Source organism: Diceros bicornis, chromosome 20, assembly GCF_020826845.1.
Source record: "Diceros bicornis minor isolate mBicDic1 chromosome 20, mDicBic1.mat.cur, whole genome shotgun sequence".
Classification (NCBI taxonomy): Eukaryota; Metazoa; Chordata; class Mammalia; order Perissodactyla; family Rhinocerotidae; genus Diceros; species Diceros bicornis.
In genome coordinates, this window is record NC_080759.1 from 54,712,989 (window position 1) to 54,728,140 (window position 15,152).

At 43.1% G+C, this 15,152-nt stretch overlaps 1 protein-coding gene across 3 annotated transcripts in view; it reads left to right on the forward strand.

Annotated features, from left to right (window-relative positions):
- Nucleotides 1–15,152, forward strand: part of SEMA5A (semaphorin 5A) — a 465,422-nt gene that overhangs the window by 309,705 nt on the left and 140,565 nt on the right. For all 3 annotated transcript variants that reach the window (XM_058564359.1, XM_058564361.1, XM_058564362.1), the window contains one exon: nt 14,668–14,953. In XM_058564359.1, coding sequence (XP_058420342.1) covers nt 14,668–14,953 — 286 coding nt within the window. The remainder of the gene's footprint in view (nt 1–14,667; nt 14,954–15,152) is intronic.

A 15,152-nucleotide genomic window follows, 5' to 3' on the forward strand; every position in this document is an offset into this window, starting at 1 on the left:
AGCACCTATTACTTATAAGGTGGTTGGGGTGGAGGTCACTAACTTTTTGCGGGCTCAACTCTAAGTGGTTTTTTTTAAAAGGTACCCTGGGAGAATCAAAGTGGGAACTAGTAGTGGGAATCCTAAGCTTGGGTCCTTATCTAAAGGTCTAGACTCTGGGTGTGAGCGGGGTTGTCATAGTGTAAAATGTCTAGGCAGCCACTCAGAATGGCTGTTTTCTCGTCACAGTGGGGAACAGGAAGGAGGCTTCATGCAATGAGCTGGTGAGGGGTCCGTCTTCCTATTCCCTCTCATCTGTGTTTGTTCAACGGTTCCTCAGTTCTTGTCTGAAATGCTGCCCTAGCCTCTCTGACCCTTCTCTACAACCTAGCTAGGGTCATCTTTCAACACTGTAAACCAGATCATGTGAGTGCCAGGCTTAAACATACTTTAATGCTTTTCTGGGAAAAGAAAATGTCTGCTTCCTTCCGTGACTCGTGCAAGCTCTGCATGGCTGGCTCTGGGGCCTCTGGGACTGCACCTCCTCCACTCTCCCCAGCCATTCCTCACTCAGCCAAGCTGCGCCCCATCATTCTCCCGTGCCCCGCGTCCTCTCCGGCTCTGGATTGTTGCCCAGGCTGTTCCCTCAACCTGAGACATTTTTCCTCAGGGAGCTACCTCCTCAGTCCCCAGGTCACAGCCCCAACATCTCCCCCTTGGAGAAGCCTTCCCTGGTCGCCCTGTCTAAGGAGCCTCTTGTGTTACTCCATCCATCACCCTTCCATTTCCTTCCTAGCAGTAATTCCTGTTTGTCCTCACCTTACTGATTATGTATTTGGTTATTGAGTCTTGCCTTTCTCTCTAGAAAGCTGGTTCCACATCAGATTGTACCGGTCTCATCCTCTCCTGGGTATCCATAGTGTCTGGCCAGTGCTCAACAAATATTTAATGAGTGAAAGTGAAAAAATAAATACATAAGAAGGAATGAATGGACGGTGTCCCTATCTATCCCAGGCAACTTTGTTATCTATGAGGAGACTGATTTTTCTACAATACAAATCTGATCATATTCTTCTTCAAGTCTTTAAAAACCCGCCAATTGTGTACAAAGGTCTGACAACCACAGATGTCTACAGAAGCCAGTCAGTAAATGTAAATGAAACAAAGAGGGCATGTGTACTTTTGGGGGTGGTGGGGACTGTGGCAAACAGCAGCGTCCAGGCACTCACTAAAGGGCAGGGTGGCCGCTGAATTTTTGCCACGTCATGCCACAGGCAGTGCTGGGCCAGGGTGGCCAGCTCATATGATTTTTCTAAAGAAGTCAGAAATCTGGATTTTCTTATGAAATTTCTGCTTTTATAATGCTGACAATGAACTATACTTAAAGACTGTAGAACCAGCACAGTAGGGACAAAACTCTCCATTCTAGGGGCTAGATTCAGCCGTGGCCACCAGTTTTCAGGATAAGCCTGAACTCCTGTGCCATCCTTATCAATTGCTTCATGATCTGACCCCATCTTTTATCCTCCCTCCCCATCCCCATCCTTTCCTCCCTCCCTCTGTGTCCTCTGCCTAGAATCCCCCCACTCCCCTTACACACACTTTATTTTCCTGGCTAATTTCCTCACATCCTTCGAGAGTCCTGTGCTCCACCCAGAAGCCCTCCTTGATCTCTCCAAGTCCTTCCTCCTCAAGGAATCCACAGACTGTGTGCTTCTCTCCCTTACCTTTTCTCCCTTCATTCCCTCATTTGTATTTCGTCTCCTCACTGTGTTGGGCCTCAGTGGTTAGAGATTGTGCTCTATCTGGTTTTTAATGCATGGTATGAGGCTCACAGGTGGAAGGTGGAGGCTTTGGTGGCAGAAAGACTTAAGGGTGAATCAAGCTCAGCCCTTCAGGATGCTGATTTGTCTCCCAATTCTTGGTTTCCTCATCTGCAAACTGAAGGTAACTAGCCATCTGACCTGGCTGTTGTGAGGATAAGATGAGACAATGGATATGTGTTGGACGTTGATGGATATTAGTCTCACAATGATGGATATTAGTGTCTGGCACACAGCAGGTACTCAACAGATAAAGGTAGTTCCTGTGAACTCCCCAAAGTCTGATAGGCTATCTGATGTGTAGTAGGCAGTGAATAGAGGTTTGTTGACTGAGTGGATGGGGGAATATTTTGGGCCATGGTCCTGAATTACTGACTCCTACCAGCCTCCTCTTTCCTGACACTACAAGCCTTTCCTGCTGTGCCACCTGCCTCCCCTCCGAGGCTGGCCTCTCCTGACTTTCCTGTCCTGCTGCTGCCCCTCCAGGTCTTTCAGGTACATTCAGGGCCTGCCCATCAATGCCCAATCCATGGTCCCTCCAGCCATTGGCAGGGCTCAGGGCCGCTGAGAGGCTCTCACTCAGCTAACAGCTGCTCACATATTATGATAAACAGAACTCACATCTTTGTTTTGGACATTTTCCATTTTTTCCTAACGTTTTTGTGTTGAGGAAATAGAATTGTCTCAGCAGGAGAGGTCTGGAGGATAGCATCTACTAACCGTGGTCAGCAAAATTTTTGCATTTGATTCACTGCTTGTGATTAAATTGTGTGTAGGACGATTTGCCTCTACATGGAGGTAACCCCTTCTCATAATTCTGTTAGTTAACGTATAGGGCAAACTCATGAAGTGACCAGCACAGCAGTCACTAATATTTCTTGTACCTGTACCAGCCCTGTGCTAGGCGTCTCCCTACCCAAACCTCCAGCTGGCCACCAAGCATGTCCACTTCATCAAGCCATGCCTTCAGTGACATTTTGAACAATGTCTGTGTTTGTTTTCTAGGGTTTCCAGAACAAAGTACCACAAACTGAGTGGCTTAAAATAACAGAAATTTATCATCTCAGACTTTGGGAAGCCAGAAGTCCAAAATCAAGGTGTCAGCAGAGCCATGCTCCCTCTGAAGGCTCTAGGGGAGGACCCTTCCTTGCCCCTTCCCACCCTGGTAGCCCCAGGCATTCCTTGGCTTGTGGCAGCGTCACTCCAGTCTTTGCCTCTGTCTTTACGTGGCCACCTCCCTGTATGTCTCTATGTCCTTGCATGGCCATCTTCATATGAGAACACGTCATATTGCATGAGGGGCCTACCTTACTCCAGTATGACCTCATGTCAATTAATTATATCTGCGATGAGAAAACCCCTATTTCCAAATAAGGTCACATTTGCAGGTAGTGGGGGTTTGGACTTCAACATATATTTTGCGGGGATACAATTCAATCCACAACTGTGCTCTAACCTAGAAATGCTCAAATGATGAAATCTTACACTGCAGCATCTTATTTTCTCATGACAATCTTAATCCTCTTTCCTGTGCTGCCGGCACGTGCTCTGCCCACTCCTCAGTCGCCCCGTCTCAGCCATCTCATCCTCTGTCTTCGCAGGCAGCATTGCCTTCTTGCTTCCAGTGAGAATCAGAAGTCATCAGGCAGAGATGGCGTGATGGTCAGTCCTCTGCCCAAGGCAGAGCAGGTTTGTGCCTGTTCCTCCTTCTGCTCTCCAGAGCGCTGAGGTGGATAATACATTCACTTAAACTGCTGCTCTCTCCACTAGGCATCCCTCCCCTGCCCCCTGTTCCTGGGGAAGGAGCGCCTCTCTCCTGGGCACCATTCCGAAGTGGATCTTCTCTCATGGATCATTCTGTCTGAATTACTCCCTCAGAGGACTGCAGTGAAGGCCTGGCAGAAATGAGCGCTCTGACACTCCAGGCTAAGAGAAAGGCACAAAGGATGCTGTTCAGGACTTCAGGACATATAGACAGAGCACAGCAAGCTGTGGCTCTTTGGCAACCCCATCTTTGCAGGACCCCAACACTTCAGGGCTCATCTTCAGGCAAATGATGGCATTGGCCTGTCCAGGGTGACATCCTGCCAGGACCCCTGAGTAAGGACCTACCAAGCTTATAATCTTCCCACCACACCTCTCAGAAACCCAGCATAAATACCTGATGTGGTTCTAAAAACCTGCCTTGAGCAAGCGTAGTCCCTTGGATCTAACACATACCAGAGTTCCAGGTACAATTTCTTATTACACCATCACTACCAGATGTACACCAACAGATGGGTGTCCTACCTGCACTGCTGCACCTATGCAACAAGACCCAGGCGGTGGGACATGCCATCAGCTGTGAGCAAGGGCTGGCATGGAGAGGGAGAGCAGGGCTGGCATGGCTGTGGACGCCTTCCTGGGTTACCTGCTTTCTCTTCCCAGGCCATGTGATCTGGTTCCGCCTGCTTTTTCAGCCCTGACTCCTGCGGCTTTCCCCATATGCACTCCTGGCGGCCTTTAAGAAGTGTGCAGTTCCCTGCACGCATCGTGCCTTCCTCCTCATGTTTCTTTGCACATGCTGTTTATGCTGATGTTTGCCTCCTGCCTAATTCTGACTCCTCTTTCCTTTGGTTGAAGTTTCCATTTCCCCCAGACTCAGTTGGAGGAACTGAGGACTGTGGGGACTCTTTTATCCCTTCTTGGCATTGTGCATGATTGTGCTTACGCCCACTGTACTGGAGCTCTTGGTCCTTCTCCTGCCCAAAACCCACCAGGGTCTCCATTTCACCTGCAGAGAAAGCCAAAGCGCCACCCACCAGTCTCCCACTACCTCCGAGTCCTCACTCCTTCTAGCAACACACTTGCTCCCTCTGCCTTAGCCTCTGCATGCTGCACGGGGCCACTGGCTCTTCCCTCTCTCCCAGAGATCAGCAGATTTTTTCTGTAAAGGGTCAGAGAATAAATATTTTAGGCTCTGCAGTCCATATGGTCTCCATCACGGCTTTTCAATTCTGCCATCGTAGTGTGAAAGCAGCCATCGCCAGTGCTTACATGAACGTATGTGGCTGTGTGCTCATAAAACTTTATTTACAGCCAATGGGAAGGATTTGGCCTTCGGGCTGTAGTTTGCTGGCCCTTGTTCTATCTGGAAAACTCTTAGCCCTAGATAATCCACCTGGCCAACTGGTTTAGCTCCTTCCGGTCTTGGCTCAAATGCCGCTTCTCAGTGGGACCTCACTCTGACCCCCTTATTTGAAATTATGTCCTCCCCCACCTAGTCCTCTTGACCCTCCCACCACGGTCAGTTTTCGTGCTTAGCTGTTATGCTCTTCTAGGACTTGTCTCCTTTCCTCCACTAGAAAGAAAGTTCCCCAATAGCTAGGCTCGTGTGCTGTGTTCGCTGATGTGTCCCGCGTGCTTTCAACAGTGCTGAGCTCGTAGTGAGCACCCAATACATGTTTTTTGAATAAATGAGTTAATAGATAAGTAGTTTACTTTGTTTTCCCCACAAGTGTGTGAATTGCTTGAGGGCAGGGATTATGTGTGAGCAATCTTTGTGTGCTCAGTACCTCACATAGCGCCTGAAACACAGCTGAGATTCCATCCATATTTATTGAATGAGTAAGAGATAAGCACATTTCATAAATCACAGAAATATGAACCATGTTGTTAAAGGGACCGTGTCATAGTAGGTGTAACCCAGAGTTAAAAAAAAATTGATTTGTACATTTGAAACTGATTCAGTTCCAAAGATCTAAAAAAAAAATCTTCCTTTTGCTGTCTCATTTGGACCCCCATTTTCAACTATTATTTATTCACTCAATTATCAAGGGCACTGTGATCAATTGGATAATATTCTGGAGGAATCTGAAATGTTGAGTGGTGTGTTTGGTAATGAATATGTGTCTCAAAATCAGATTTTTCCCCTGTGCCAAAGTCACTCTTAAAACAAATTTCTGTGTTTAGAGAAATATCTTAACAGCTCTAATGCATTAAAATACATGTTAATAACTCTTATTAAATGGTTACTGTAAGGCAGGATAATAAATGTTTAATTGTCGATGCTTAAAATAGAGAAGCTGTAAAACGCCTTCAAGAAACCAATAATCAAATTGGGAAAACAGTAAACCCATGAAAAGCAGAAAAATGACATTTCCAAATTAATGTGGTGCAAATTGAGTTTGTGGGTCCTGAGGGAACTGTATGCTGACACATAGAACAAAACCTCAGTAGGCACGTGGAAAAAGCTAATTCGTAAGCGAGCCTTAACAACGGCATGGACATCTACGTGGAGGTGATCTCATTAACATTCAGCGAGCTGCGTGTTTTCCTTCTCTGGAGAAAACGTTTGCCTGTCTGCTGGGTCATCCTGATGAACTCCACAGCTTGCTCCATTCTCTCAGATTCCAGCCATGACCTCATGTGGAGGCAAATGCGCTTGAAATCCACAAGCATTCTCATTTTAACAGTATTATTTTTTTTGTGAGCTCTCATGTTTCTAGTTAAGAAAACTCTTTTTGTAACAATCTCAAATTCTCCTGTTTGAAACACTTTAATGATGTTATACAAGCAATAAATGTACTCTTTGCGGTCTTTAAAATACAATGATTAACCTCCTAATGATTACACATAATTTACTTGGAGGGAGAAAATCCCTCTGTGCTTAACTCAAGCAGGAACTGTTTCTGCTTCTCCTGAAGACAGGTGCTTTGTGGAGCTTGCTGCTTCTCGCTGGAAGCAGATGCTGCCTCTTGGGGATCCAGGCACGGCCAGGCTGGGGTGACTCTACTGGGCTCCGTCCTGGGGATGGTGGGAGCCGTTTTGGCAGAGTCTACACAGCGTAGTCCCTGAAGGTGTGAATCGTCTGCACTAGATGCTCCCTGGAGGGATGACATTTGCTAAGGCAGGACATTCATAAAGGGAAGCAGAGTTCACAGAACAAGCAAAATAAAGACAAACAGGGTCTGGGAAGGGAGTGTATTTGTGTGGGAAAACTAAAGTATTTGTCAAGGAAAAGAAGCTCAGTAAAACCAGAACAAAAATCCAGATTGCGTAGTCAGCAGCCTAGTTTTGTATGTTACCAAACAAGCATCTGGGGAGATGCTTACAAAGGGGTGCCATTGTGAGCAATGGGCTCTCTTCAGTACCGCAGCTGTGGGGCTGAAGCCTGACATCTAATTCATGAAGTTTCAACTTGCTACGGTGATGAGACCTGGACTTAGAGCCTGTGGCATAGTACGATGAGCTGCACTTCTCTACTTTTCAGGCTTGATCAAGCCTATCAGAGGGCACTAGGCAGATTGTCTATCTTGTGTGAGATGAATATGTTTTGGAAATTGTGTTGCAAACCAAATCTGATTATCGTCATAGGGTCAGAAATGATTTTAAATAATGGCCGCCCTGAGTACCATCTGCCTGTCTGCGTACCTATTGGAGTCTCTGTTACCCCCAGTTACTACTCCAGGTGCAAGAGAGAGTCACAATTGTTTTTTATAACGTGCCAGGTAGGTAGGACACTCCGTACACACTCATCTGTAATCCTCTGCACAACCTTCCGAGGGAGATGGCATTGTCCTCGTCCTGTGGATAAGCAAGCTGAGGTGGGAGGGATTAGCCACCTGAACCAGGACCACACGGATAATGTGTATCTGAGTTAGGATATGAAAACAGATCCCCCTCCAGAGCTTACATCCTTTCCCCTGCACGTGCTCCTGGCCTGCCATTTGTTTAATTGACATTTTAGGAAACACCAACCTCACAACCTGCCTCCATCTCCCTCGACGTCCATGTTTTTATGCACAAAGCTGCCATGGAAGCGGGATATGGGGACTTTGGAAAAGGGTGAGAGTGTTTTCTTGATTGGTAAAGGCTTACAAAAGGAGATGGAATGAACTGGGATTATTAAACCCAAGTAGAAGAGCCTGTGGAATAATTTAACCAACGCTTTATGGGCAAAAATGTTTGGTGACAGGAAGGAATCAATTGGTGTGGTGCTCTTGGAAAATAGTGTCATATTCTGTCCTGGTAATTGAGCGCTGAGTGCCTGAAAGTTGGGGAGCCACAGAATCCCTTCAGGGTTGTCATGAAGGCTCTATCCTTGCCAGTGGGTCATTTGGACTTTCAATTTGCACATTTCAAAAGAGAATGGATGAATGAGCTCTTCCTTCCTCCATCAAGATATTATGAGGCCAAAGGCACCAACTGTATACATTAAGTCATGTGGAGACCTGCATAAACAGACACACACACACACACACACAAAAGATCTGCCCCATTATAGAGAGTACAATATATTATGTAGAAATTTACTCATACTTATATAACCACTCAGGAAAATGGTTCAGTGTTCACTGTCTAGAGGTCATAAGCAGTTTCCTTGTGATAGTCGTGGATCACTCCTGACACCCTGGCATGATTATGAACATTGCTCCCTTTCCTTCTCAAAAGTGTTCCAGTTTGGATCATAAATCATATTGTCATCCTGTTTATCAGATACTCAGTTCCATGTGTTTCAGTAAATTTATCTCCATATTATTCTATTAGACTTTGTGCTTTCCCTCCTTCGATGGCCTCTCATGTTTTTTCATTCACTGCTACATACTAGATAGTTCACTCTCTACAGTGTTCTCATCTTTGTTTTTAACCTAGCTGAGCTCAGCTCAAGAGACAAAGACCCAGCCATCATTCAGGTTTACTTATTCTAACTACGTAATGGTATAGCCCTGTATCTTCTTTCAATTAAATCTTACATGTTTTCCTCTTAGTCTTTAAAAATATTTTTTAGGCATTAAAATGCTTCTGAGATCTTTGAATTCAAGTTAACGTGCCAATTAAAAAACTCCTAAGCATTGATTTATGATTCTGCAGGTTAAATTATTAATTCTTAAAAGAAATGAACCTATACATTTAAAATGTAACCAGGAAAAAATGAACATGGTAAACAGAAATTTTCTGTTTCGAAAATGTTCAGAAATACATGGTCATGAAATTACTTATAGCTCATTGAGCTGAGGGATGTGTGATTTGGGAGAATCTTCTAAGTAGATTGGAAAGGCTGCTGTAGGCTTTGTGCTTGGAATGGAGAGAGAAAGAAGAGACAACGATGTGTTTGTCATTTTGAGCTCAAACATTTAGTTAGACCAGTTAGAACCGTTAGCTAGAACAGTTAACGAAGCTCCTATATACAGAAAGGGGTGGAGAAGTCTAGGTGAGAGTTTGAGGCTTGCAGGGCACAAGCTAATGTGGAGGTGGCAATTCTCATTTAGGGAGACAGCACATGTCCACGTGGTACAAGTCACTCCTACTTGAATCAGCAAATCCATGTAAAGCATGCATTTTCAACAGGACATATTCCTCTAGAAGAAGGAAGGAAGGAATTGAGGTTACTGGAACCATGTTTCAGGTCCTATTGTGAGTGTTTTAGCAATGGCTTTTTTCTGCCAGGTACTCAGTGAGAGAAAGACCTGGGACCCCAGACTCACATCACTGTGCCAATGAACACTGAAGACACACTTGGGGCCACCCCCCCCACTCCCACCCGCACCTTTACCTGACCACTGCTGCCACCACACACACAGGAATTTGGATCATCACCTTTTCTTTAAAACTCTTCAGGGGCCTGCCCGGTGGCACAAACAGTTAAGTGCGCGTGCTCTGCTGCGGCGGCCCCGGGTTCGCCGGTTCGGATCCCAGGCGTGCACCAACGCACTGCTTGGCAAGCCATGCTGTGGCGGCGTCCCATATAAAGTGGAGGAAGATGGGCACGGATGTTAGCCCAGGGCCAGTCTTCCTCAGCAAAAAAAGAGGATGATGGGCAGATGTTAGCACAGGGCTGGTCTTCCTCACAAAAAAATTAAAAAAATAAAACTCTTCAGTGTATCTCCAGTGGCTGTTGAAATCCAAACTCCTCACTATGGGTGACTGGCCTGGCCTGGCCTTCTACCTCTTGTCCCATTTGTCCCTTCTGCGCTGACCCTAGCTTCATTCCATTCCTGGACACCCTTAGGATCTTCTCCCAGGCTACCTTCTCTCCTGCTCTTGGCCTGGTGGCCCCTTCCCAACCTCACATCTGCCTGCTCCTGATCCCCTCCTTTCTTTCTGATTCTCAAGTTCACCTCGCTGCCCTTGGCCCTCACTGTCCTCATCATCATTATGATTAGTTGTCACTCTGTGTCTTGTTTGTCTCCTCACACTGTCCTCGAGGGCATGGGCTGTGTCTGTCAGTTTACCACGGAATGCCCAGTGCCCAGGACAGTCCCCACAGTCTGTGGTCAGTGAGTCCCTGAATCACACACAGAGGAGGGCTCTGGCTGGCATTCAAGACTTTGTGGATGGCACAGCCCCTCCATCATGTTTGGTTCCAGATCCGCTGAAAGGAACATAGACTCTAATTTGATACACACAATGCAATATTCATGAATTAGCTTGGTAGGTAAATACCGATGATGTTATGATGATGATGTTTACCAATGTGTGTTTATATTTGTATATTTATGTCTATATTTATTATTAATATATATTCATTTAAATATTTAAATAGTGATCTGTAATTTGATGATTAGCAACCAAGCCCTAGGCACTTGGCATGCACTACCTTCGATTCTCACAATGATACTGCTTATGGGTATTGTTACCACCTTTCTAAAACAGGAAACTGAGAACGTATGCTGTTAAATAACTTGACTAAGTTGATACAGCCAGTAGGTGGAAGTATTGAGCCACATATACATACACCTCAATCTTATATGTACGTGTGGGACATACACACACAGATGTGTATATCCATCCGTCTATCACCTGTTTATCTCTCTCTCTCTCTTTTACCAGAAATCTTATGAAAGAACTTTGATATGTCAATGGCTTTTAAACTACACTTTACTTAATTGAATTTAATTTTAGTTTAATTATCCACTCTTAATAAATACCTAGATGAAACTAGATTTACTTTGGAAGCCTCCACAGCACATTTTCATGTTGCTGTGACAAGGGAAACCATGTGTACAAGAAGAGAGGGTCTGATATCTAGGAAATGGTTTTGATAGTGACTGACTCCAACAAATTAGGGAACAGAAAACCTCTGACTTGCTGTGTGTCATGTCTAAAGATTGTTTCCATTAACACCTTTTCTTTTTGAGGGAAAGCTTGCTATTTTAAAAACTCAGCATGACTGTATTTATGTTCCTCAAATTCTGATCACCTTTCAGCTTAATATATGCATCTTGGATTGTTCAGTATCATTATGTGAAACTCTACTAAATATAAATTATTAAAAGGGAAATCAAAAGTAAATCATAAAATAATAATTACAGCCACCATTTGTTGGCTCTTACTACGTACTATTCTTTCATCCTTACAGCAAAGTAGGTCTTTTATGCCCTGAATTGTCATAGAGGATGAAGGAGCATTGCAGATGTCAGTGGTCCAGCCCAGGGTTTCAAGCTGGGATGGGTGGAGCCACAACACACTCAGGCTCCATGCCCAGTCATTGTCCAGCCTGCCTTTGGCAAGTATATTGTAAATTGGCCTTTGATTGCAAAAGAATTTATGGGATATTTTGATTCTAGTAAGATTTTTGTAGAGTTGGAAAATTGGAATTCCATTCTGTCTGTAATAACCATTCTCATCAATTTAGACAAATATTTCTATATCAAGAGCCTGTCAGTGATCTGGTCAGTCACCATTTGAACTGTTTGAACATGGTGCACCTCAAGACCAATGCAGTAGGCACTGACATAGAAAGAATATAGAATGGAAAGATCCATCTGGATGTTCAGCATTTTGATTTTACATGGTCAAAATCTTCTCAAAATTTTTGATGCTTTTGTTCTCATGACGCGTGTTCATTTATATTGTGGATCTCTTCTCAGTACTCCCATCTGCATGGTCACTATTATGTAACTAAAGATGTAAAATAAAAGTTCTTATATTATGAAACATAATTCTTACAACATGACATATTTTGTAGAATACTCTGTAATCCATAACTCAATATGTTTTACAAACATGAGAAAAAACAGCTTCTCTGTGCATATATTTACACATAAGCTGACATATCCTCGTGTCTGCTTTTATTCTGAACTACTTAGCAGCACACATTCTATTTGTTTGTAGCTCTAATAATAATCATGAAGAAAAGACCCCTCAGATCTCTCTTTCATACACTCACATCCGTTGTAGACAAGAAGACAATGCCTGATTTATGACTTGTTCATTTCACTCAGAAGTGACACATACTAGTTTGTGGAGAATTACACTTTAACAAGAGACAGAACTTACATAATGGAAGGAAAACAATATGCATCTTAATATCCTGCCTGGTGAAATTCAAACATCCCCTACCTCCAGATTTATATCTATAAATGCAAGAGATATTTGGCTGTCTGTTTAACAATTATTCATGCTTTTTTACTATCTTTGCAAAAGGAACAGGATGCTGGCTACGTTTCAAAAAGCTCTGCTTTCCAAGAAGTGGAGCTTCCTGATTTCACAGCAGGTCTCACGGCCAGGGCCTCGTCATGATCCTGAAGGACCACCACAGGGCAGCAGGATGTGCTTCCAAATGTGGCTTAGCGCCCTCACCGAAATGACCTGTAATGTGTCGTGAATTAAAGAACAACACATACGACATACTAAGCACAAATTCTTCCCTTGTTTTCTCAGCAGGAAGAACTGTATTTGAGCATTTCTATCTAAAATGCACTTTGTCACCCTACTATACAGTTGGTTCAGGATGGTTTGAAGAGGTGGTGGAGGTTCCCTGTGAAAAGAGGGAGCTGTGAGCCAATCTATTTGGTATTATTAAATGTTCTCCTTACCTGAGGAATCTGAAGGGAGATTGTTCAGTGGAATTGTGGACAAGGAACATGGAATAGACACCCTAACAGTCACCCATCACCACTCTGGGGCTATGGTGGGTGCCAAAGAATATTTTCTTTGGAAACCAAATATAGTTTTGTATTTGTTCCTTGTCTTTGCTTTTGGGGTCTACTTCAGCAAGTAATTCTCTTTTGGAGACGCATAATGAACACAGATTCAAAAGTTTCCCTAATATTTTGCTTTATGTTCCCAAAACACAAGTCAGAGATGTGACCTCCTGTTTTTGCGAATCTCTCTCAAGGATATTAAAGCATACTGTAGCAGTAAATATATCTAACTTCCATCTCTTACATTTTAATGCAATCCAGGTGTTTGCTTTTTTTTTAATACCCTTTTTAAGTTAAAGCAAGTGATCAAACAGAATGACAGTTTATAAATTAAAATCAATTCTTAAGAAAAATATCATGAACTGAAGAGAAAAGCACATTATGTATACAACTTGGAATATTTATTACATTTTTAGAATGTAAAGTTGAATTAAATTGAAACATTTTGTGGTGACATCGAGTTGTGTTGATTGAAAACTGGCGACAGTTTTCTGGACAGAAAAATAGAGTAGTCAATGCTACCTCCAGGTCAGCCTCTGAATCAATGTCTACACTGCAGATCTTAGGTGAACCTGTTGAGTGTCTTACTCTTAACATTAATGAATCATCTTGTAGCCAAACATATATTTTTTTTTTAGTTGTCCTGTCAATAACATATCTATTGGTCCAATCTGATTGGATATAGCAAACTACAAGGCCAATTGAATTGCCCCCCAAAACTAATTGTCTCTGAAATGTATCCTTGTGGATATAGTTGTTTTATTTATCTTTCCATTAATTTTGAACACCAAAGGTTATTGCCATGTTATCCTAATTGCACCATAAAATTCAGACACTTGCTGGTTGAATGGAAGACTCTTAGCAATAGAGAAAAGAATAAGAATCAAATCTGATTATGTCAGTTAAATTATATTTTTTCTTTATTGTGATTTTTGTTGTACATTATTGTTTGTCAGTCACCATATAAAAGCATCCCTTCACCCCTTGTGTCCCCCCCACCCCCTAGAGTTTTTAAAGATAAATATTAAGGCATATCTGTGTCTGAAAGGGTATTATCTCTTTCTGTGTCTGAAAGGGTATCATCTCTATCATCAGTGGGCTCAAACAGGAAGTTCTGAAGATAACACTTTCAATGCTGTATGTAAAATTCAGTTGACAATCTATAAAATTCCTAAACTCCTAATGAGCTTGGTGATTATGGCTTTGCCATAAATTTGTCATTTCTAAATCCCTATTTTTAAGGTAATTATGAGATCAGAAAGCTGCAAGACAATGACTCCATCTCAATACACTTCCCTCCTCCAAATGGATTCCCCAGCAACCCAGAAATAGGAAAATAAGGGTTGATCCTCACAGTTATATGGTCACCATAGTAACTAGAGTGGCCAAAGCTAATTCAGGACACTAACCTTATAGTTTCAGTTTTCACAAATGAAAAACATTTTTTAAAGTCCTTACTAAAAGCACATCAATTATATCAAAGTCATACTCGTGTATATAAGTAAAATCAAAGAATTTTGTTGTCTTCTACACAAACATGATGCTAGACTGTTATATTCTGAATCACTTTTCATGTTTTTAATCTCATTCTCTCCCACTCTTTCTGAAGGTTATGTAAGAATATACAAATAAAGTAACACGTATTGCTTTAAAGTGTATTGCCAAGTTTTGCTGCCCATTTTTGATGGTATTAATGTTGTAACTTGAGTGCTGCATTATTAACTCAGGATGCTTATGTGTGGAATCATCCTGGCAATTTCCTGGCATTTAGAAATTGTGTACTGAGGTCTGCCTAAGAGCCTAGATCGTAAGCTGCTCAGAGGGCCTCCCATTGGTCCTAAAAGAACCAGGCCTTGTCTGCACAAAACCCTGTCTCCTTAGAAAAAATACTGAGCAGGAAAAACACAAAGGAATATCATGTGGATGTTGAGACTTTTCTTTCTTCCTGTTGTTTCCAGAACCAAACTTCGTGTCATCTTATGACATCGGGAACTTCACCTACTTCTTTTTCCGAGAAAATGCCGTGGAGCATGACTGTGGGAAAACCGTGTTCTCCCGAGCTGCCCGGGTCTGCAAGAATGACATTGGGGGGCGGTTCCTGCTGGAGGACACGTGGACCACGTTCATGAAGGCCCGTCTGAACTGCTCCCGCCCCGGCGAGGTCCCCTTTTACTACAATGAGCTTCAGAGCACCTTCTTCCTGCCGGAGCTTGACTTGATCTATGGCATCTTTACCACCAACGTGTACGTAACTGGAAGTGATTCCTCCCCTGCTCTTCTACTCATTCTGAATGGGTCTATTGTTCTTTGACCTTTGGGGTTTAAGTTTCTTTAAAGGAAATCTTTCTTATTTTACTGGGCTGACGGCCAAAAATATTTTTGAATATCAATTAAATGTTACGCAAAGATATGTGATTTCCAAAACTGGTATTAGGAAAATAAA